A 24,736-nucleotide genomic window follows, 5' to 3' on the forward strand; every position below is an offset into this window, starting at 1 on the left:
AAACATGACCACATACCTTAACAAGCTCCATGACCAGATAGAGTTCATTGTAAGTGTCCACCTCCTCTATAAGCAGGACGATATTTGGATGTTTGACCCTGCGGAGGATAGCCACCTCATTCTGGATCATGTGTTCCTGGAATAAGAAATGAATTAGAATTAACTGAACTAATAATAATAATAATAATCATAAAACAAGAAGTAGTGCCATTTTTGAGTAAGGTTTCACTTGAGTTGAGTATCTCCTTGCAGTACTCTTTTGCTGTTTACCTTGCCTCTGCATTTGCCCTTGTTGATGATCTTCAGAGCGTACTCCCGTCCTGTGGAGTGCTCCACACATTCCCGGACGACTGCAAAGTTCCCGTCACCTAACATGCGTCCCACCTTGTAGCGGTCTGATATGTAGGACGGCACAGCTGGAACCTCATTGACTAAAACCTCGGCTGCAGGGAAGAAACATGAGGTTTACAGCCACTGAGAAACTCAAGAAGTTAATACTTGTTCAGTTTAGTGTTAAGTGCACTTTTTTCAGGCTGACAGTTACATGAATACAGGTTGAACAAAATTCATAAAAAAAAATAACAAATAAATAATTCTTCAACCAATTAGTAGAATTAAAAGCAATTATAAAGGACAAAAAGAACCCTAAATAAACACAGATACACAGAATCTTCAATATCTAGATCATGAAAAGTACATTTAAATATAACAATTATCATATATATGAGTTTCAATGCCAGTGAGGGCTCTTGTTACATCCTCTGGTCGACATTTTGTCTCACTGAATGCTCTATGGATGATAACCCAGCTGGCAAATTGAAAAGTAAATGTGAAACCAAGTGGTGAAATCAAAATGCAAATAACTGCTTATTTAAATATTAATTCATGAATTGATTCATAACATCCAAGACTAGGTGCAACCTGAATAAATCCAATCAGCTCAAATAGGCCAGACTCAGCTTGAGATTCTTTCTTAGTATTTCTCTACTATAGATTAGTGGCCGTTTTCTGTCATGGTCACCAACTCAACCTTTATAAGATTTACCAGCAAATGATAGTTTGTCGTGTTACTGAGCTTTATAGAGTCAGAGGTCTGAAGTAAGATGCTCGAGGAAGGGAAAGGTGTGAGAATACAAGTTGCAGAGAACAGGATATAAAAATCAGAGCAACTAGGAGCGAGAGTGAAAAAAAGAAGCATCAAAGGTCACGAACATGACTCAGACATGCATGATATTTGCAAGTACATCTACCAACTTTTCTCACCTTCAGTAACCAGTCCATTGCTTTCTTCCACTGAACTGGAAACTTGGGTGGAAGACAGAGAGGTGGAAGAACCCTGGGACCCCTGCAGAGAGCGAGAGAGGTGAACAGAGAGCCAGATGTCAAGAGGGGAAAGGGTTATTTTAATCTGTAGTATTTCAGTATTACCTCAAATTGTTTGTAATCTGCTTCTCACTGAACAAAATACAATGAAAAAGCCCCATGAGCCATAAACCAAGCTGAAACAAATACTCATGTCCAAAAATAGACAAAGGGACATTGTGCTACACATCCCAGAACATCTGTCTGTAGTATTTGTCTGTCTGTATTTGTGTTTGGGTGTCTCTCTGTTGTGCTGTGCTGGTCTATGTCATGTGTACATGGTGCTCACGAAAAGAGCCACAACAGATTTACTTAAACCAGTGAGCTGAATATAAAGCGGTTATTTATTCACCAACCACTTGTGTGTGTTGACGCGTGCATCCCAATAAGCTCCTCTCCATTCACAGAGCTTGAAATAATTGCTGTTTCATTGCACTTTCCTTTCATTTCTCACTACCGCTTTCAATAAAACATGAAAACACAGGTTTTGGTGACACTAATAAAGGTGGATGAATACTGCCTTTCATCTGAGTTGGTAAGTAGGAGGTCATTAAGGGGGAAGTGAGTGGATGAGATGCACCGTCTGCATCTATCTAAAGACAAAAACTCATTACACCCTCCACCTCGTAACCCTCTGTCTGGTTGTCATGGAAGCAACAAAAGATGGGGAGCGAAGATCTAGATGGGACTGTAAATGAGAATCTGCTGCTTTCGTTATTTCTACACTTTCTCTACTCCTATCTACTTCTCTGTTCTCCGCCAAAATGATTTGTTGGCTTCAAGTACTTAATTTAGACATTTGGATACTGCTTCCTTCTATCTCACTTTCCACTCTCCTCAATCTCCTCTCTCCATCTCTCTGTCCCTCTTCTCCTCTTGGCTTAAATCCTTCACTCAAAGTCTTTCCCGGTCACTCCTGAGGACACAGCAGTGAAGGATCTTTGGGATTTGGGGGGTTTCCAGTGATAGAATAAATCCCACAGATGCAGCTTGCACATGCAGCCAGTAGCCAGTGATGGAATTGGACCCAATCACAATTTCTCTAAAATATACGCGGGGCCCCCCAGCTACTGTGAATTATTAACAAGCAGTTTATACTGTGTTTTGCACTATGTGTGTGTGATGCACGGGCTTATTTCAGTGTTGAAAAACAGCTTGAAATGTTGAAACCAAAGAGAGAAGCGCTGCGAGTTTGTTGGTGGCCGCCTCTACAGTAATTGATGTCGGCTAGACGATGGTAAGTTTTTCCTTTCATCTCCGTTAACCGCAGGTGTATTTTTGATGTTCCCTCATACCACATAATATAATTCACACATCAATTAGCCCTGACTCCTTAGCGGAGATGAGATCTAAACAGTCTTGATGAATTAATGAATGAGAGATTATGATAATAACCCAGCCAGCATTTGAAATAGGGCGCAAACAGAGTGAAACAAGTGCAGAAATGCCATAATACATTATTATTTCATGGTAAAAGCTCTTAAAACAGCATTTGAAACTGTCACAGATATTGTGCCTCTGATTTAACAATGTGGGTTTTCTTTAATGTAAAAAAAATGCTGGGATGTTATCTTGGCTATAGTATGAAGCAAAAGATTATTGCATGAAATCAAATATTTTTTCCTTCTGTGATTTGACCTCTTGAAGCATTCATTTGTGTGGTGTCCAGTCAGACTGTGACACTGCCTGGCATAGAGGGAGAAAAGGCCAACCATTGTAAAGACTTAAATCTGAAAACTATTTACAGAGCTGAGCTGCCCTATATCTCTGGCTGAGTAGCTGTCAGCTCTTTTACTCATCTCATCTGCTGCGACCTGAAAGCCACCCAGGTGAATTTAGTTGTGAGTCAGGCTGAATTTGGTTTACGTAACGTTTTTGGCCGGGCACTCGTCCCGGAACAAGAAATTCTACTTAATACCCATAAAACCGATGACCCTCCAGCGCTCTATGTGCAAAAACATCCTTCTTCTGCTCTTTTTATTTTCTCATTGGTATATTTACCTCTCTTGTGCCCTTATCTCACATCTACCTCTGTCCTTTACTCACTTTCTCATTTTGAACTCCTATCTCTCTTCCTGCCACCGAGGGAAACAAAATACTGTTGCTATGGAAACTGCTCAAAGAGCAGAGAGGCAGCTTATGAGCCATCCAGTGTGGAGACAGCAGCCTATATATGGCCATTTCCTGTCTGCAGACTGGGAGGTGGATTCAACCTTCTATGAACATTGTGTCTCTCTTTCCTGTGTGAAAAACTACGAGACAGATGGAGTGACAGACAGAGTGTGAAACAGAGAGAGTGAGAGAGAGAGTGAGAGAGAGAAAGAAAGAAAGGCGATGAAAAGGAAATGAAAAGACAGGAATAAAGATGTATGGGGTCTGGTCTGGTTGATATTGATCATTAGATTTGGCAGGAAAGGCAAGAACTGTCTTGTTATTGTTAAGACAATCCAGCTTTATCCCTATTGCACAACACAACATTGACTATTCCTAACTCTACATCTCTATATTTTTGCTCTGACTATGACTCACACGGCTAAAAAACATACTGACAAACCTTTTGCATCATGGCTGCAGCCACTGCTCTTCAAACCCGCAAGGGCAACGCTCAGCAACTGAATACTGATCAGTGCATGAATATGAATTAAACAGGATGTCCATGATTAACCTTAAATGTGGAGTATCATCTGGAAGGCCGATGTGGAGCAGCACAAATAATGCTTCACTTCATGGTTTAAAAAGTAAGTCTGTCAGCTGTATCATGCAGCATTAAAAATGCACTCTGCGTTTACATAACCAACTTAACTGTAATGCTAACCTTGTCCTCAATGCCCCTGTTTGAATCTGATTACCAGACACACGCCTTCTTCCTCTCTGTCCTTTTGGCTGGGAGAGCTAAATCGCTTCTCCGGTAGTATTTCTTTCCACTTTTGCTGTCAAGCAATATCCAGCAAAAAAGCAGGATTTATTGGTATTTGCTTTGGTGGAAAAAATCTAATATGACTCGATAGAAATAGGATACTTTGTTGTGTCCCAAGTTGCTACTCTGCCTCTCATAAGAACCTGAGGTGCAGGAGATAATATTTCTTGGCTCATATTTTGGAGTCTAGACAGAAAGGAGACATAATCTGTTTGACTCTCATCAGAGGAGATCAGCAGTGTTTGGGGATTGTGCCTTTCTGCTCTGCCAGTTGGACACAGGGAAGTTTTCTAATCACCAATCTAATCATCAATCCTTACAGACTGCAATCCCGGGGAACGTGATTAAATGCTTTAGGGAAAATTTAAAAATTGGAGGGTGACTTGGGCTGCCCCAGTCCCCAAAAAACACAGCAAGATCCAGAACTGAAGCAATGGGACAAGGAACGCCTCAGGGACTGTGTTTGTGTTGTAATCTCTCCTCTGCAGGATACAGAAGTAAGTTTAACAAAGCAGCATCACTTAGAAACATGCATATGAAGACAATCATCACCATACTCATCCTCTTTGATCTCTGCATTAACAGTTGTTAATCAACGGTTGAGATGAAATGAGAAGCATGAGCAAAAGAAAAGAACACAAAATGAAAATGAAATGACAATGAATTTAATGATGACATCAACAAATGGAAATTAATACATCAAGCAAAGAAAATACAAACATAAATGAACGAGCCAAGAAGAGCTGGCGGCCTTACATGGGAAAAATCACAATATGCAGATGACTCGCCTGTGAGTCAAGCACTGAGGCGATTTTTATATTAACATATCTTTTATGCATGTAAATGGGAGAGCAAGAAAGAAAACCTGAAACACTCTGCAAAAATTTGATGTCACCAATTTTTAGATGCATAAGAGATATGTAAATATGAGCTAGATTTAAATTATTTATGAAAGGATTTTTTTGTTGGGGAAGAAAGTGAGTTCAGCAGCTAGTGGTTCTGACGGACATCCACTGAACAACTGCAGTTTTCCCATGTGATGCCACCGGTCCTTTTTGGCAGGTATGGGAACAGAAACTGGACAACCATTCTAATGACATCAACACAACATGAAATAAGAAATATAATAGATCCAAATAACAAATACAATCTTTAGTTACAACACACTTACATGGATGAGATGAGACAATAATTAAGTTCAAAGTACACAGGTTTTTTTCAGTCTGCTCTCTCTCACTCACACACACACATGCACACATACACACACACACACACATAATTTAATTATGAATCACTCAACACAACATTTGGATAAGAATGAGAGATGGAGCATGCAATTCAAAGGATGATGGACACAAATGAGTCAATGGTGAGAGGAGTAGTGGTGTAGGTGACAATTAGCACTTTCTTCCTATCGTACACTCACACAATCAGCTACCTGACTGTATCACAGCTGTTGTATTGGCATCATAAACCCTCTATTTGAAGAATCTGTCACTACTGTTTGTTTATTATCTTGTTTTTTTTAACGATTTACATCCCAGTCTGTGATTTTCACATCTAATGACACAAACAGACCAGGAAGAGCAGTGACCTCGCTAGCTCACTCAATTTATATGGACGTATATTGACAAAAAAAGGTATGTCTCTGCATCTGGTTGAAGGTTAAATATTAAACCAATATCAATTTAGAGAACCATGGTGCTTTTAGTGGGACATGTGGCGCTGAATGGACTAAAAGAGGCACAGAGAAGAAGAGGGAAATGGATGACCTCATGAATGTAGACCACTCTTTCATGCTTCTGTTGCTAATTCATGAAAATGGGTCACTCTGGCGTGCACTGAATGTATAAAACACATACCATGTGCAAGTCCACACTGTGTCTACTGACGGGGTGCAAATGGTGATTTCACGGTTAAAAATGTTTTCTGCTGAAGCATGCATGAACGTGTAAGTGATTTTGTGCACACCATCTGTGAAAATGTATTGTCTTTGTGCATATAGCCATGTATGTTTGAAGGCGAAAGGGAAATAGCCATGGTGCAATACTATGTCTGTATATTTTGCTGGAGGAAATAGGTTATGATAGTCCAAGCTGTGTGAGCAACCTAGTTCAGGCAGCAAAGTGCCTGTAAGTGTTTAAGTGCAGGGTCTAGCGAGGTGAACTGTTAAAATGCAGTCCTAGTAGCAGGTCACTGAGGCTCTGTCTACTTAGGAAAAAAGATTCATTCATTCAGCTTTCATTGCCTTATTAGCTGCATTTTTATTTTAAATTGCGATTTTTGAGCCCCACATTCTTTTAAAAACACAGACATTAATATGTAATTCTAAGGAAAGGTCATTTCTGAGGTAATGAGGTTGTCTGGGGTTATGCTTTTTTTTCAGGTGTGAGCCTTAACATAAAAGGTTTTGAATGTGTCTACGCCACATTTACGATTATTCATGCATGTTTCCACAGAGGTGACACAGTCGGAGAAAAAATGTGCAAATATAGTGCCGAAAACCCGGCGCTTCCTCTTAACAGAAGCTTAGAATTCATCTACAAGGGAAATGATGGAATATAATTTCTTCCTGTGAAGTTAATACCTTTTCATATGGAGAAGAGGGGGGATGGGGATGGGTGAGGGTGAGTGAGAATGGGTGGGAGATGGAGTGAGGGAAGGGACAGGGGGAGAATTGCTAGCAGGGCGGATAGAAAAAGTGGAGAATTACATCGTAATATAGCTGAAGAGTGTGAAGCTGCAGTGTGGAGAGGAGAGATAATGGGTTGTGAGGCTTCCTCCCTACCTTCTAGCCAAGCCATTGCAGGCTTAGTATAGGGTGTCAGGATTTTTATTCCAGTGTCAAAGACTGGAATAATCCCTTGCCATTCTGTGTTCTGTAAAACTAGAATTTAATCCCAAAGAGTCAGCGTGAAGGCTAATGTTTGAGGGGAATTTGGAAGGAAAATGACAGACGGTGTGGTCTTATTTGGAGTGGATGGGGCAATGCATCTCTTCCTTTCTGCTGCTTTCTCATTAGATCTCATTACCCCACCCTCACCTCTCTGACTTTTCAGGATCTCCCTGAAACTGCAGAAAAGATGCGGGAAGAAAGCACAGAGCAGCAGTAATGGAGCAGAGTAATGGTCTACATTAACTGCCACATACTTATTCATTCAGAGGGAAGTAGACAGAGAGATAGCAGGGGTTTATAAATGTCCTTTTCAACACTGCACACTTTAATGTGACCCATTTCCATTAGAGATGACTATGGAGGCACCGGTAAGGTTCTCACTGTGGCTTCAACTCACATCTGATCTGTTTCTGTTGCCCTGGCTGACCTTCATATCACATTGATATAACTTTGTCACTTCACCAGACTATGCGCCATCCATGAATTTTTCCTTGCACATCAAATGTAACATGAAACTGAAGCTACTGAGCCTAAGAAATGAGTTCTTGAAGCTTGGTTTTAGTGTGTGCAGCCATGCCTACACACAGCCATACATACTCATTTGTGTACGGAAGTGATTCAAAAACCACTTCATTTTCTTTATGTCCTATATTTATGATATTGACACCAACCACGTTCTTGCCTTCTCTTTGTGGCTTTGTGTCTGCACCAATAAGTACTTAATAAATTACAAGATAAATCATAGCTGCAGCTCTGCTGTCAGGTAAAAAAAAGTTATTACACACTGTATGAATATGTTACACTCGTGTTTTGTCGCACACACTCGCTGAAACCCATAGCATGTAAGTGGGAACCCATATGAATACATGACTGCTTCAAATATACTGCTGTGTCTGTGTGTGAGTGTAGGGAGTCTGAGGCGAGCTGAGCATGTGAGTGTTCATTTATGAAGGAACTAAATCAGCAGCAGGCTTAGAGCCACAAATTAAAAAATGCTGGCGTGAGAAATGAGGGTCTGATTGGGATTGAGACTGATATTAAAAGCTCACCATCATCTTTGTCAAGGACTGGATTAACGAATACTTGATACTACTTGATCTTTAACACACGTACGCACACGCACACACACACACACACAAATTCAGTCTCTCTCATTTAGAATTCAAGGTTTTCCGATTGAGTTGCATGCTCCCCCTCTGCACAGTAGTCTCTATAGTAACACGCTTTACAGTGTACATAATAAATTTGCACCTCAGATCCTCTTTCTTCCCAGTTAGTTACAGAAAACAGATTACGATTCTTAGTTTTGGTGTTTGAATGTTTTGGAGGGGTTTTACCCAGGGAAACCATAGGATACTTGACAAAAAAGAATAATGGCAGAAATAATCTGATTTGATAGTAAAAAAATGTATTTTCTGAATTGTTTACACAAAAGTACATGTGCAAAAAGACATGACTTGATAAATAAAAGCAATCTTAGATCAGCAATAGGCTCTGATTGGGTCTCTTGTTTTGCTAAAAGAAGCTAAAACACAATACATCACACTGCTCAGTGGGTCACAGAGGATGTAGACCAATTTTAGCAGATTAAAAAACTATTGGAAGATTGGAGCAGGCTGCTCATGAAGCTAATCATCAGTCTCATCTTTAAATCAGATATTGCACAAATTATTGACAGGTCAATTCATTTCTAACAGTCAGTGATAGCATCGCTAATCGATTGGCTACCAGAGACAGATAGAGTTCTCCATGAGGAACAAAGGACTACGGGTCAGTATATGTGGGAATATGACAGAGTATCAGCATGAAAGGAGGAATTGCCCTTGAAAACTATTAACACTGGATGTAAGAGTTGTAACATTTAGAGGATCCTAACACGAGCCTGCAATTCTCAGAATCCCAGATCAGCACTGCGTGAGGTCAAAGGTCAACGCCCCGCCCCGATCTGAGACACTGAAGATGTTGGGATGTTGTGGTTTCTCCGGATTCTAGTGACTCTAAGATGAAGTTGGCCTATGCTCAGTCACAGCTTTGTCCTTTTCCTGAGAACATAGAAGGAATCTGTTATGGATTTATTGTTGCTAAATGTTATGTGTGTGTGTGTGTGTGTGTGTGTGTGTGTGTGTGTGTGTGTGTGTGTGTGCTTGTGTATATTCTGGTCTTACCCGGCGTTGGTTGAGGCTGCCTGGGCTGGTCGGGGAGGGGCTGGGAGATTTTCCCGAGTGAGGAGTGGACAGCTGACTGGCCGGTGTCCCGTTCACTGGGGGAAGAAAAGAGATAGAAAATGGAGCTGGGTAGGTGCGATGGGTGAGACTGAAGAGGAGTGAAAAATTGAAATAGACAATCCTTTAAATGTGAATGTTTTCTAAAACAGTCATGTTTCTGAGTGTCTAGTAGCAGCCCACACTTCCGCCCTCAGTATCTATCCATTCACATGAATGAGGCAGAGGAGGAGGAGGAGGAGGAGGAAGAGAAGCGGGGGAGTGAGAGAAAATAGAAAAGAGCACTGAAGTCCACACTGCTCATTTTTACTTTTTACTTTAACCAAATCCTCTTCTCTCTAAAATATGCCAGTTACACCTGAGCCCTCAACCATATGTCCACCCAATAATTACCCTACAGTATGTTCCAAGTGCATGGCTGCATACATAACACCACTGTCCTCATTTTCAAACAGATTCTTGAATTCAATGCACTCCTGACCTCAGCTCGATCTACTTTTCCAGCTGCAGCACAGCACACACCCAGCGGCATAACCTCATTAAATTAGATGAATCAACACTGCATCTGAAGCCTGTGTGTGGTCAAGCACAAAAATACTGTAAACATGGATTATTGTCTCATGGCCTCACCTCAAGTCATCTCAAGGTAGCCCTAAATGACCGATAGATCTATAAAACCGCACTAATGGAATGACACAACTATTAATGAATGGAGTCCTTGACAGACGTTCAACCAATGAGGAATCTGAGATATATGGAAGTAGGCAGGAAGTAGATCAGATCTCTGAAATTCAGCTTTGATCTTGAATTTCAACTTGTTAATGATGTGACTTCTAGGGTGGGGTATGGTATTTAAAGTCACTCAAATATGGCCAATAATGTGACAAAGAATTTCAGAGGTCAAATCAAATTAAAAAAAAGATTCAGTTAGAATTCAGAAAAATGATACCAGATTAATAGTTTTCTGTCATTTCTAGTATTTTTAACCATAATCTTGCCATTTCTGATGTTTTTTTGTTTTTTTGAATCAACCCAAATACTTCTACATCTAAACAATATTTCGTTTGTAGTCTCCACCTAATTACATTTTGGGAGACTATCCTGATGCAGCAGAGAAGTGAAACCTGTGGGAGTCGTCTATTCTTCACAAAATGTTTATTCCCTTGCCGAGATCAAAGAACTTTCTGAATTATTCAAGACGAGGAGATAAAGCCAACAGCAGACTGAAATAGCACCGACTGCCCCTGTTTTACACAATCATTTTTTTCAAAGGCGAAGTGAGACAAGAAATACAACAGAAGAAACATCCATTGTTTAAAGAATACTGAGCATCTTCATTGAGTAAATTCAGCATCGCCGTTACGCACACGGACAGACACTCCTCCCGGTTACACAACAAGTATTAACATCTCTCATTGATTTCACTTAACAGATCACTACAAGGCGAAGTCGAGCTATATGGTGACACACCCATGCTGACCGGCGAAATAACCCGCATATATCCAAACATGATCGAAGTTATCGAGTGTGTGTGTGTGTTTGTGTGTGTGTGTGTGTGGGGGGGGGATGTTAAATAAAGCCGAATCAAATGTCGTTTACATATCCTACCTTCCACTTCCAGCATGATGAAAGACACAGTGATAATCCAAAGCTGGGTAAAAGAAGAAGAAAGGAAAGAAGAACAGCACCTCTGTACGCGCTCCGCCCGACTATGATAGTAAACTGTGGTGAATGGGAGAGATGGAGCAGAGCTGTAGTACACAGACGGCTCAGAGGAGGAGAGACTGCTTGCGCAAACTCTGACGCGCACAGGGGACAGAGAGGGAGAGGTGGAGAGAGAGAGAGAGAGAGAGAGAGGCGATCGGTAGAAGTGCAAGAGAAAATACATTTTTATATCGGGCGATTTATGACAAGAAATTACGTTGAGATTAAATGAATAGGAAAGAAACGAGGAGAAGGTGATAAAAAAGGAATATAGTTCTAAAACTGGGATGGTCAACGTGGAGGCAGCTTGTCAATGGATTTGCCAAAGCAGCAGCTAGCAGCATCATGCTCTGCATTTCAGGCTGGTGTCCCTTCTTATTCTCACAATTAAGATGTGAAGCAGAATGGACGTGGGAAGCAGAAAGATGTTCAGTAATCTGAAGCATCAGTGTTGCATAATTAGTGTCATTCCCCAAAAATCAAAGGACAGGTGGATCACATCAGTCATCATTCATATGTTTGGCGGTTAAAGATTCCTTACTCCTCCTGTCCACATGAAGGCCATGGGCTTCAGTGTAAAGACATCAAACCTGCTCCCAATATGGGCGTATAGGGTATTCATTTATGTGGACAAAAGCATCTGACAATCTACAAATTAGACCAGAATCCAGTGCGGCCACATGAAATAACTTCATCTTCTTTCACTCTGCTTCCACACAGCTGCGTGATCATTGAACAATTCATAATGAAAAAGATTGCTCAGAAAATGGCAGGTGACTGTGGAGTACTATAGTATATATATTTTTATCTACCCTGTAGTTAAGGGTAAAGTAAATACCTATGTGTCATTTCAAGCATTTTCAATGAAAAAGTAGAAAGCAATAACAGTAGTCTAAAATACAAGCGGCTCTGTGAGGCTGTGCTTTGGTACAGCAGCCATCAGCGCACTACCATGCTAATACTGACAATGCTAACATGCAGATGTTTAGCTGGTATAGTGTTTACCTTTTTTTTTTTTAATCATCTTACCCTGTTGGCATGCTAACATGTACTAATTAGCTATGAACACATAAGACAGCTGAGAAGAATGCCATTAGGTTGGCTAATATTTAGTAATAAACTAAAATATTGTATATATTTAAACTTTTATCTGGCGTCTATGAAAGGTATCACTAAAATTATAACAATTCATCTTCTTTGGGCCGTAGATATTTGTATCAAATTTCATAGCAATCTATCCAATAGTCAACAATATTTCAGCCTGGACAAAAGTGGTGGACAGACTAGCAGACCAACAGTGCCATTCCTAGAACCACAGAGTTAATGTGGCTAAAAAGCCAATATAACATCAAAATATGACAGCAGCAACAGCAAACATATATGATGGTTCTTTATATAAACATAACATAGAATTTCATGCATGTATTCTGAGGGATGTCAAAAGGTATTTTGGAAATTTGGACCATAAATTTAAGAAAGAAATCTCTGCACATTGAGTAGTGACAGGTGTTTAGAAGGAAGGTGCAATCACAGAAAGGAAATAATCTCCCACACACTGTCTTGCTCACTGCTGTTTGTTGCTGTAATGTTTCATCCTATCCAACCTTCATCAGGCATAAATTTGGACTGTAAAATCAGTGAGCGGAGCAGAACTTTATGTTATACAAATCTTGAGCTTGTCAGTTCAGAAACTCCAGGAGATATGGATGTGTTATGCAAAAACATTATTGACAAAGACAAACTTGATACACCAGAACTGCAGACCCAGTGGAATGCCTCAGCAAATCTGAAGTAAAATCATTGAACCACTCTCAGGTGACCAGAGGCCTGTACTACGAAGCTGGATTAACATACCCAGGATATCTCTCCATTACCTGGGTTGACTTACCCAGACATTCACAATCCTGATAAGCGGTACTACGAAGCTGGTTATCAACTCGGTAATTGAACCCAGGGTTTTCCAATCTGGATCACTGCGCGCTCACATAAAGGGGAGGTGTTTGCAGCGTCTGACCAATCACAAACATGGAGAAACTCTGCAGAGCAGACTACTTTACTATAGAGGAGCAGACATTTATTCTTCAAAAATATGAAGAATTATATCACATCATCCAGGCCAAAAGCAACACTGTTGATGCAGCAAAAGCCAGGAAGGAATGCTGGCAGAAAATAGCAGACTCTGTTAATGCGTAAATTCGTGAGATTATACAATATTAATGCATCGGACAATATGAACGGACAGCACTCAACATTCATTTGACATTCAAAATACAAACCTATTATGCGCTTCAACCATTTAAGTGAATGATGTCAAACCAACAGTGTAACATACAGACTAATATCCCTCATGTGCTTCAGGGATTATTTTTTAAAGTCTGTGTAAAGTAAGAATAAATACGTGGTGTTTAGCTCAGTTGGTAAAGCACCCGCCCCATGTGTTCAAATACCATGCAGAGTAGCCCTATCCTGCTTGTCATTCCCCTCTCTCTACTAACCTGTACATTAAAGGCAAAAAAGCCCCAAAAATATACTTTAAAGAAAAGTAAGAATAAATATGTGTTTTGATATTGAAAAGTGTGTTGTTAACCGCCCTGCCAAATTTGAATGATTAAAAAAATTGCCAATTTATGAAATTAAGCTTCAAAAGTTGTGTAAAAATCAGTCTCTTTCTCTGCTCTGCCTGCCGAGTTCGCTGAAACCCCGCCCCCTACCAAGTGTCACCTGTCAATCAAAGTCACCACCTCTACATGAAACATGGACGCTACGTCTGAGAGCTTTCTGCTGCTAACTCAGCTGCTAACTTGGCTGCTAACTCGGTGGCTACTACTATAGTAGTAGTGTGTGCTGAATGTATTTATACCTCTACAGCAGCAGGGGCGGGTTTATGCTAATCACCGCTGCGTGATTTTCAGGCCCGCCCACTAAATCCTGAACACAGACATCTTGAAACACAGTTTGTGAAGCCTAGCTCCACAATTCAAATCTAAATGGTTGAAATGCTTTTTAGACCTTTTTTAGAAATACATTTATGACCTATTTAATGTGTTCAGAAGAAAATGTCTGTTCACTTTACACTGTCTTTAAATATATATTTTGGTCAATTAAAAAATATGAATAAAATTCAGCTTTTGCAGCGATTACTCTTAAGATGTTCTTATTGAGACTTTTTTGACACAAGTTTTGAAACTTGAGTGGTGGTAAGGTTACTTATTTATTTTAATTGTAAAAAAATTGACGAAAAGATATATTTGAAAAATAAACCTTGAGGCACATGAGGGATATTAGTCTGTATGTTATACAGTTGTATGTCATTCACTCAAATGGTTGAAGCGTATAATAGGTTTGTATTTTGAATGTCAAATGAATGTTGAATATTAAACTAACTTAATGTTGCTTTAAAGTACCTTTGGTATAGTTTTAACCTCTCACGATCCACGCTCCAATGTTGACAGGATCTTTTAAGAATGGGCAAGCCATTTTCGGAGAGAACTGATTGGTCAGGAGATGGTGCTTTTATACTCATTGATCTCTTATCCAGAACATAACCTGCTAGGTTAGCCATTCAACATAAGTTACCATGGTGATTTACCCCGGTACGAAGTGAACCAGCTTCGTAGTACGGAAAACCCAGGGTTAACCCTGAAGTTACCTCGATAAGAGAAAATCCAGCTTTGCAGTACAGGCCTCAGGTCTCTGGTCACAACATTGTTATACGTTTGTTCACTTTAGCATTGTTTCTATGACAACAATGATGAAACCTCAACCTGAAATAACACAACTCTCTGTCCATCACTGTCTGCTTATCTAAGGAGCATTTCACGCATCGCACAAATATGAAAATAGGAACATTTTCATCATTTTCATACAAGACACAGACATGAAAATTCCCTCACACTTTGCCTCATGACACATATTGAGGGAGAATTGTTACTACATAACAAGCAAAACACTGTCAGACATCACAAATATATGATGGTTGAAAACAAAAAGGGGCCTTTTTCTTTTTAGAGTCAATACAATGCTGTTTCACGAACACAAAGCTGCCTGGAGGCATCTCATTATCTTGCTATTAGTGCAAATATCAATATTGCCTCAGTCATGACTTTATTTTTCTCCCAGCTTCTGCCGTTTGGTTTGGTCTCTGTTATTTGTTACGTTGCCTGTGCTTATCAGTTTTCAGAAAGTACATTTGTACCCTTCAAATGAGTAGATTTGATAGAGTGGGAGAGTGGTGAAGGCTTCTGACATCACACCATCGCAGTTCAGAAAGTGTCACTTCTAGCAGCTGATCCCCTGCAAGAATTTATTTGTGGGTCAGCTGCATCACACACCTCACCATAAAGTCTCTCCCATCATACAGAGTTGCTGGTGACAGAAAGTGAAAGGTGAGACCTTCAAGTATAAGAGTGTTGCTTTCTGACACCATCTGCAGTTCTCTATTAATTTTAGCTGACATGAGGCATCAGTGGAGACCACAGACAGATGGTGAGACAGGGAGAGAATCTATGTATGAGTGTAAATTGTTTTCTCACATTATTTTGGGTTTGTGTGTGCAGACGCTCAGCTGGGGTCTTGAGATCATCACAGAATGAAGCTCGAGTGATGACAATGTCAGGCTAACACGCAAAAGCCTGCTCCCCCAACCCACACACACACCCACACAAACCAACCCACGTACAAACACACATACACAACTGAGAGAACATAACACCACATCACCCTACACTTCTAACTATTTAACTGTGGTATTTCTCTCAACAAGAAGATGTGTCTTTCACATTACCTTGAAATTACAAGATGGTAACAATGAATAGTAGACATTTCAGTAGTTGTCAGTCAGAAAAAGGTAGATGTGATTTTGTATCTTAAACTGTAGATGTAGTTAATTCTCAGATTCAAGTTTCTCACATATTGCCCGATCTCTTTTGTCTCCTATGACTGTAAATTGGTGTTCATGGAAGCAATTTTCTAACATTTGATGGACCTAACAGCTAATATTGATATTGAAAATAATCCATAGTTCCAGCGCTAGATTGAGAATAATAAAAGAATGATGCATTTTAGTGTCACTTTTTCATTCATTAGCAGGTAATTATTTGATGTTCCTAACATATATCAAAATGATTGTTTGATTACTGCTTTGTGATGAGCAGCACACATTAGATAAGAATGACTCATTCAATACGCAGGTCTCTGAACAAGGAAGGAGAAGTAAATTCTATCTGTGCTGGGAAGCAGCCTGATAAATAGTTTGTTATTGCTGCATTGCAGAATTGATTTGGCTTATTTCTCAGAAGGCTCATGTTCCTGAAACAGACAAGATGAGACAATGTGTTTGTCTCGATGAAGAAAAAACATTTGACCAAAGAGATACTCAATCTTCTTTGTTCCACATCATCTTACTTCCACTGACTGCTTTAGAGATGATTTCCTTTAAGTTATATTTTTTCCCTCTCGGTTTTTTGAAATGCGTCATTACTGTATATAATATTTCACATGGAAACTTTTTACATATTTGTGATGCACTAATGGGCAGAAGTACTCACAATCAATGGATCTCAATCAATCTTTAATTATATAGCGCCAAATCACAACAAAAGTCATCTCAAGGCACTTTACACATAGAGTAGGTCTAGACTGTACTCTCTACGGTACACAACACAACACTTGAAATGACTCACTGCTTAGGTTAATAAACAATCTTTTACTTTTGTCAGACATAGATACTAGTTTTGTAAAGTTCTGTTATTTCTCATATTTTGAACATGTTACTTTAATTGTAATTGTACATTAAAATATGTTGCAGTTTTATTGTTTATTCCCCGCATGGAAATGGTACAGTTGTGGAATTGACAAATTAATACTTCTACAAGTAAATATAACCTTTCTGAGCTATACATTGGCAGTCCACTGAATTCTCTTTTAGACTAATTATATCAATATGTTATAATGATAACCTGTAAACAAAGTGTATAGGTCTTTCAGTGTGATAAATTAACTGCTTATGAGTTTCTGTAATTCTCCGCTCTTTATAGAAACCACAAGTGTAAACATGTACCGCCTTCAAGTAAAATACAGGAATTCTTTTGAGTCTTCTTTTAGCACATTGCAGCAGATGGACCTCAGTGATTACAAACTTCATAACCACTGAGACTCACCATCCTTAGATTCCTTACACTGTCACAATGTGAGATCATTTGCTTCAGCTTCTTCTTTTCATTTTCATTATCAGTGGACACATACTAGCAGAATGGGCACCTACTGTATATAAGCCATGTGGGACAGCACATAGAATCAGCTGCTGTTGACTATTACATTTTTCTTCTATTTTGGGCATTTTTTGCCTTTATCATTAGACAATCGGGGGTAACAGTAAACAAGGGGGGAGAGAAAGAGATGGGTATGACATGCAGCAAAGGTCTCTTGTAGGACTCGAATGACATACATTGTGAGTACATGGCATGCGCTGTAACCACTCGGCTACAGGGCGCTCCTATTAGCATAAGTCTTGAACAAAATGTCCTCAAGGGAGGTGAATATGGTGTACTTTCAAACTGCAAAAAAAAACAGAGGATCAATCAATTATTTGTCATGTCGCTCCAGTCTTAACTCTTCTGGTATGTACTGATGATGTTTCAAGGAATGAATATAGTGTGGTACAAAACAGTCAACAGCAATTTGGGAAAAGTTGATGATGTTGATTGGCGGTAGTGAAAATACCTGGATGGTCTGATTCAGGGTTCCAGCAAGGGCCGAGCGGCAGTCAGATCCACTGCAGGCCGTTTCACAGGAAGTCGCTGCCATATATGGGTGTCACAGGCTATTATATCTGTAGCTACATGCTCCTACTGTGCTATGTCTCCATGGCAACCAAGACGAGTCAATCGCCCTCCCCCCCAACACCCCCCCCCCCCCCCCCCCCCCACCGTCTCGGCCTCTTGTTTTCTTTCTCTTTCTCTCTGTCTACCTTTCTCACACACATTAGTATACATCTTCATTCCAGGCTGCCTCAGCCAACGAGATCAGATAGTGTATGACTCAGTCAGTCTCATAACCTTTTCCCCAAAGTTTTCAAGCCATCAGCATCCAGAACTTTCTCACTTCACCCCAGAGCTGTTTCCCCACAGCGCAATACAAAGCATACGCCTACTAACAACGGCTGCTTTTCAGTCTGAAATGCTACATAGCTGTTTTGAGGTGAAAAAAAAGTGTGTCTATGCTTGAACAGCAGGTCGAACAACTTCTTTCTGGGGAGTGTCTGTGTGTTGCATCACCCATCAAATCATCAGCAAACTCAATAAGACAGAAAAATCACAAAATAATAACAGGAAGGATGAAAAGTCAAGTGTTTTGCGTAACTAGGTGTTTTACACTCAGCAAATGCTCTAGCTGTGCAATCATGAAAAAGAACAGCGTGACATTTGCTAAAGTTCCAAACTAATCACCAAGTACTCAACAGCTTGGAGCCAGACTGAAAGTTTGGCACATGCAAACTGGAACATTAATGAATGAATCTGAATGAAAGTTGTATTCAGTCGTTAGAATGAATATGAAGTTTTTGTGCTTCGCTGTTGCCTCAAAAGGACTTTTCTGAGACATTTATGTAAGGTGCACATTATTATCAGGCACAAACAATGCAGCAGGTACCGGTGCAAGCTCTTACCATTTTATTACATTTCATTAGTATGTCAGGTAAAGAACGGCTTGTGTGGAGCTGCAGGATTGAGTCACCAACCCCCTTCCCTCTTCTTTCCCTCTCATCTTCACTCCCACTCCCCATCTTTTTTTCTCTTTTTTTTACCTCTCTCATCCCCCTCTTTGCCTATTTCTCCACTCCCTTGTGAAATCACTCTCATTTGAATTCATACTCTGCACGCAATGAGACACAACTCACACACTTGTGCACGCACACACACACACACACACACACATACACGCTAAACATGCCAGACACTCCGCAGAGCTATGATTTTATTGCAGTGTTTATTCCAACTGTTTCCATTTGCTGTGACACTGATTGAGTGATGAGCTAGAACATACTAAGCAATCACATAAGGAAGCACTAGGATACAAACAACTTCCAACTGTGTCCATCAGGTGTGAGACACTGTGCGCACTCTTACATACACACAAATGTACATACACACAAATGCAAGAATACACAGATACGCACAAAGTCAGGATAACGACACTGTGCCAAGTTCTTTAACAAATTCCTTTAAAGGAGAAGGAGGTGAGAAGAAGAAAGAAATTTATTTTATTGTCTTACCGGATAATGGGGACTTGTTGCGCAGTGTTTGGATGACAGTCTTGGGGGAGTTTCGGTTCAGAGAGCCAGTAATCTTTCCGTAGGTCATCGATTTCATCCCACGACACTCTGAAATACACAGAGAGGTATGAAGAAGTCAAGAAACCATTTATTTCTTCATCCACTTAAATAGTCCCCAAAACTTAAAGGATGGATTGAATGAACATTGAAATATTTATTTTCCCGGGAAGCATTCCTCTTCATACTGACTATAATATCTCCTCCAAATGTGTTTACAATGTAAGTGATGGGTATCTGCTGGTAATATAATACTTAAGTCATTTGAGTTAATCAAGTAAAGTGGATATCTTGCAACAGTCTTTAAAAAAAATCCCCTCTTTGTGTTGCAAAATACAGTGTTGTCCTGTTGAAAAGACTGTAAATTTGAAAGATACTGAATTGATTTTATTAGGTTCAAATAAACACTTTAAATTAATTTCTACACATAAGGAGGGTTATTGATTTTGGCCCCCACCACTTACATTGTATGTGCATTATGAAGGGATCTCCTAATGGCCAGTATGAACAGGAATAATGACTACAACAAGAAAAACATGTGTCAGTGTTTAATTTGGGTACCTGATCGTTGTTTTAGGAGAGACTTAAAAAACTAGGAAACCTATCTTTTAAAGGAAAAGTTTTGGGAAAAGAGTTAATAGCTTTTAAATCAAAATCCAAGCAACTGGACTTCTCACTCTAACTCTTTTAACTCATCAAATTAGAAGAATAAGAATAAAACTCAAACAGTATGATGCACTGAATTGGTGACACTGTATTGTGTTTTGTAATATACCGTAGCTTTAAAACAGTAACATCATAACAGATCAAAATCTTACATTTTATGGATTCCTAGGCAACTATTATTTTAACATTTTTGATTGAGTCTGACCTCTTGACATGCAAGAAAACAGCAAACCACTAATGTAACAAAATGTGTGAGTGATTTTACCCTCAGGTGACCTTCACTGGGATCACTTTCACAAACACTATTGCTGTGGTGTTTCAGGAGTGACAGCTATGACTCATGGAGGTCTGATATCTTACAGACATACAGTCCTTATAAATGAGCCATGTGATGGTAATCACACATCCTCCATGCCTCATTCATCCCCAAAACATTGCTCCTCTCCTCTTCATTAACCCAGCCTCATTATAGCTCATTACCATTTTAGACCAGCGGGGATGGGAAATTATGTACAGCCAAGTGTGTGCTGCTGTCTGCACGTGTGTGTGTATGAGAGTATGGGTGCATGTCTGTGTGTGTGTGTGTGTGTGTGTGTGTGTGTGTGTGTGTGTGTGCGTGTGTGTGTGTGTGTGTGTGTGTGTGTGTGTGTGTTATTTGTGGCAGTCGTTGTTGCCCAGTGATTAATGTACAATGCAGAGTGTTAACATGATGACAGTGTGCCAGAGCTGAGGCAGAGGCGATAATTATAGTGATGTTGAGAGGAGGCGAAGTTGTCTGCAGCTCTGACTCCAACTGTCTCTCTGTGCGCTGTCTGTTTTGTTTTTCAATCTGCTTTCCTGCCTGACTATTTCTGCCTCGTGCTTCCTACCCTCTACCTCTAGCTCTCTGTGTCCCTGGGCAGGAAGAGGTGTCAAATTGTGTCTGTGTTCTAAAACAAAAAGAAAAAGCATATGTGTGTACATGCACTATATTAGTCCCATTGTGTGGGGGACAAAAAACTGTTCATACACACATTTTGGGATTTACTGTACTCCACAACTGGGCATAAAAACCTAACATTTACCTTAGGATTAAGTTTAAGACGTTTAAGGCTTTTGGTTAAGATTAGGGTAAGGAAGTTCTGGTTAAGTTTAAGGCTTAAGCTTCCAGTAAATCAGTATAATGTCCTCTCACAGAGCCAAAAACAGAAAAAGAAGAAAGAAAAGAAAGATATCAGAGGAGAATGCTAATGTCAAGATAACACATATTGCTGTTTAATCATGCAGTTTAATTAACATTCATTTCTCCACAATGTGCTATTGATAGCTTTTTAGGTGTTAAAGAATCATATCTGTCAAAGAACACATATCTGTCACACATCAAGTCTAAATCATCCACTAAGAAAAGCCTGCGGTGTTTTTACTTTGACATGAAACACGCTTCAGCAACTGCATGACCTATTTTGAAGCTTAAAAAGAAATTTCAGGAGAAGTAAAATTCGGCCCCTGGAGCCAAATGAGACGCAATCATGCAATGCTTTTCTTACTTAATGAATTGATAAGTACCCCAGAGTGCACTATTGACAAATGAACAGCCTGCAATACTTTTCAGTGGATTATGGTATACTGAGGACAATAAAAGACACACTGATTGTCTTCCCAACTTCAGAAAAATAAGAAGGAAAAAGAATGCACATTTCTCAGCCACATTTGGAGAAGCCTTTGAAATGGGACTGGCATGGTCGACCGGTTATGTTTTATGAAAGGCAGGGTAGATGATGATATTACATCATGCAGACCCTTATGGCTACATGGACGGGTAAAGGGTATTGGAGCACAAGTGGTTGACCGTAAGAGGTGCTCCACTTCTTTGCTGTAGCTGGTAACTACAACAAACCTTGTATGAGGGACTATCATCAGTAGCTAATAAAAATGCAGATGCCCTGGAAGAATGGTCTTTAAACACCTTGTTGCATGTGAGCGCTTCCTTCCTCTCAAGAGTAAAGAAGGTTACCAAAGGGGAACTGGTAATGTAACAGATAGCCATTATCTATTTCAAATGAAAGGAGAGTAGGGTGGGAAGAGAGGGAGGAAAAAAGAGCAGGAGAGACAAAAGGGGGGAGGAGGTGGAAGTTGGTGACACAGGTGGGATGGCTATTATGAAAGGATGAAGGGATACAAGGGAAACAAATGAGTTTAATAAACCATTGAACAAAAACCAGTGCACACTCATTCATGGGAGACAGGAAGATGAAAGGCTACGAATACAGATGAGCGCTAAGTGGCAGGATTCTTCAGACAGTAAAGCAGAAGAGAGAGACAGAGAGCAAAACACAAATGGGTGAAGTGAGAGGAGAAGCGGCAACATATTGTCAGAAGACCACAATGGGGAGATAGACAGAGGAAAAGAAGAAGAACAATTGTACAAAAGGTTAGACAGTGGTTTAAGTGTATGAGGCTCGTTCTTTGGAGAGGAGGAGGAGGAGAGGCAGGAAACAATGGAGTATAATGAACTGGACAGCCTACACACTCCTTTGCCACCTGAACCAAGAAAATGTATCACACAGGGAAGACGAGGGCTACTGTTCACAGACATGATAAATAGGTACAAGTACAGACAGTCAGAAGACAAAGCAGAAAGAAAATAAAGATTTTGTTTTACCAGTAAAAGAAAAAAGGAAAGAATTATGTATGTATTATGTATTCTGACCAATAAACTGAAAATTGGAAAGACTGGTAACAAAATTTAACACCAAAGCTCAAGACATTCATTTGACCTTGATATGACCATTTTTCTAACATATTCAAAGCCATGATTAATAAATGTAATGTTGTGCGAATGTATGAGTACATCTTAGTTCAAGTTTTCCACACACAGGATGTAGGTAAATAAAGTTTAGCATCTGCAGAGGGTTTACAATATTTGCACACCAGCATCCTAAAAAGTCTGAACATCCTTTTCCAAAATGTGCAGTCACATTCATCAGCTGTAGCACATGGCTACTTGTGCATGTAAACAGGAAGTGGAAAAGAAGTCAGATATCACATCTAAGTTAATAGTGAAATTAGCAACCGTATAATTATGTCAATTACAAGAGGTACTGTGCATTAATTAGGCTGTCCATTAATCTTGGGAGAGTTTGGAGTGCAGTGTATTTCTCCAAATTAGCTCTTTTTGGACAACCTTAATTAGTCACATTGTTAAACTAGTAATTCCTTAATTTATAGAATTACAGAGACAACAGACTTGTGTACCACAACAACTCCTATTTTATCACAGTGTGATTGCATTCAATAAGTTACTCAGCCGAAGCAAATAGCACATGCGAAAAAAACACAGCTGGGAGCAGGAAAGAAAGGAGAGAAGGAAAGGAATAACATAAGAGAGGCAGACTGAACACTCAAACATGAAATGTCAGAATGAGAGAAACTACTAGACGCCTCACCACTCTCATCCAGCATCAAGTCATCCTGGTAGCGATACTTTTCTGGTCCACACGCCACAAAAATGTCTTCATCCCCAAAGAAGTCTTGCAGACATGACACCTTGAAAAAAAGAGAAGAGACAGAAGAGTGAAACCTTTATTTCTCTAGACAATAACCTCTGGGAGCTGCCACAAGCAATGACAGCTTTTAGCTTTTAAAGGCTAAATACCTTGCTCAAGGGCACCTTTTGTTTAGGGAAAGTAGAATCCCAGCTGATCTGTGTTTTTTTAACAAATACATTACTTTTAGGTTACCACTGATACTGTGTACACACATACACAAAGCTTTCTGTAGAAGACACACACATACTCTGTTCTGCTCTGCACTTCACAGCATTCACAAAATTGACTTCCCCTTCCTGAACTCAGATGAAAAGGCACAGACGCTGAGCCCCAGGAGACGGATGAGGACCATCAGGGGTGTCTTTTCGTCCATGTGTGTTTTTGTTTGCGCGTTCATTGGTGTCTGTGAATATCTGTGCGCATGCTTGAAAAGTCCTTGAGCTGCAGTGCTGTGTTGTTTTGCAGTTAATAAGTATATCAGTGACTATGATGAGAGTTTGCTGACTCACAAATTTTCTGATACGCTGCAGCACATGCACAAGACTTCCAGAGAAGGAAGTAGGGAGCCCCCCCCACCCCCCACCCATACTAGTATCCTATAAATAGCAATGAAGAGGTGAAACGAAGACAAGAGAGGGAGAGTGCATATATGACTTACAGGAGAGACAGAAAGAGGTATGAGAGAGTGGGACTGAGGCAGAAAGTTGAATTTAGAGATTAATGTTGAATAAGTACAGAGATGAGTAAGTCTATATGTGACTCAAAGAAAAAAGTTGCTGTCTTAATGAATCACTGTAATTCTGTGACTGACTATACTGTGACACTAATATCAAAGTGATTTCAAAAAAATGTCAAAATTTGAAAATTGGGTCACTGAATGCTGCAAAACTGAACCTATATCATCAAAGAAGAAAGGTTTTTGGCAAGGTCTGCAGAATCTTAATTATTGTGTGTATAGTTGCCTACTCAAAAATCTCTAACTTATGGTCCTTTCATCCTGTATGCACAAGACAGATTTTTTAACAATCACCCACACCTGTCTGCTAGGAATAACTCATCATAGTCATACAGTGCTTATTGTGATAAATAGGCTAAGAAATACTCTCATGTTCATTA

General features: G+C 39.8%; 1 protein-coding gene across 2 annotated transcripts in view; it reads right to left on the reverse strand.

The window, feature by feature from the left end:
- Positions 1 to 24,736, reverse strand: part of dclk1a (doublecortin-like kinase 1a) — a 46,290-nt gene that overhangs the window by 5,358 nt on the left and 16,196 nt on the right. The window contains exons 4-9 of one of the 2 annotated variants that reach the window (XM_053331485.1): positions 23,507 to 23,618; positions 19,371 to 19,478; positions 9,341 to 9,435; positions 1,264 to 1,345; positions 271 to 443; positions 17 to 136 (exon numbers count right to left, since the gene is read on the reverse strand). In XM_053331485.1, coding sequence (XP_053187460.1) covers positions 17 to 136; positions 271 to 443; positions 1,264 to 1,345; positions 9,341 to 9,435; positions 19,371 to 19,478; positions 23,507 to 23,618 — 690 coding nt within the window. The remainder of the gene's footprint in view (positions 1 to 16; positions 137 to 270; positions 444 to 1,263; positions 1,346 to 9,340; positions 9,436 to 19,370; positions 19,479 to 23,506; positions 23,619 to 24,736) is intronic. The other variant, XM_053331484.1, reaches the window with a different exon arrangement.

The sequence above is a fragment of the Scomber japonicus genome, chromosome 13 (assembly GCF_027409825.1).
Source record: "Scomber japonicus isolate fScoJap1 chromosome 13, fScoJap1.pri, whole genome shotgun sequence".
Lineage (NCBI taxonomy): Eukaryota > Metazoa > Chordata > Actinopteri > Scombriformes > Scombridae > Scomber > Scomber japonicus.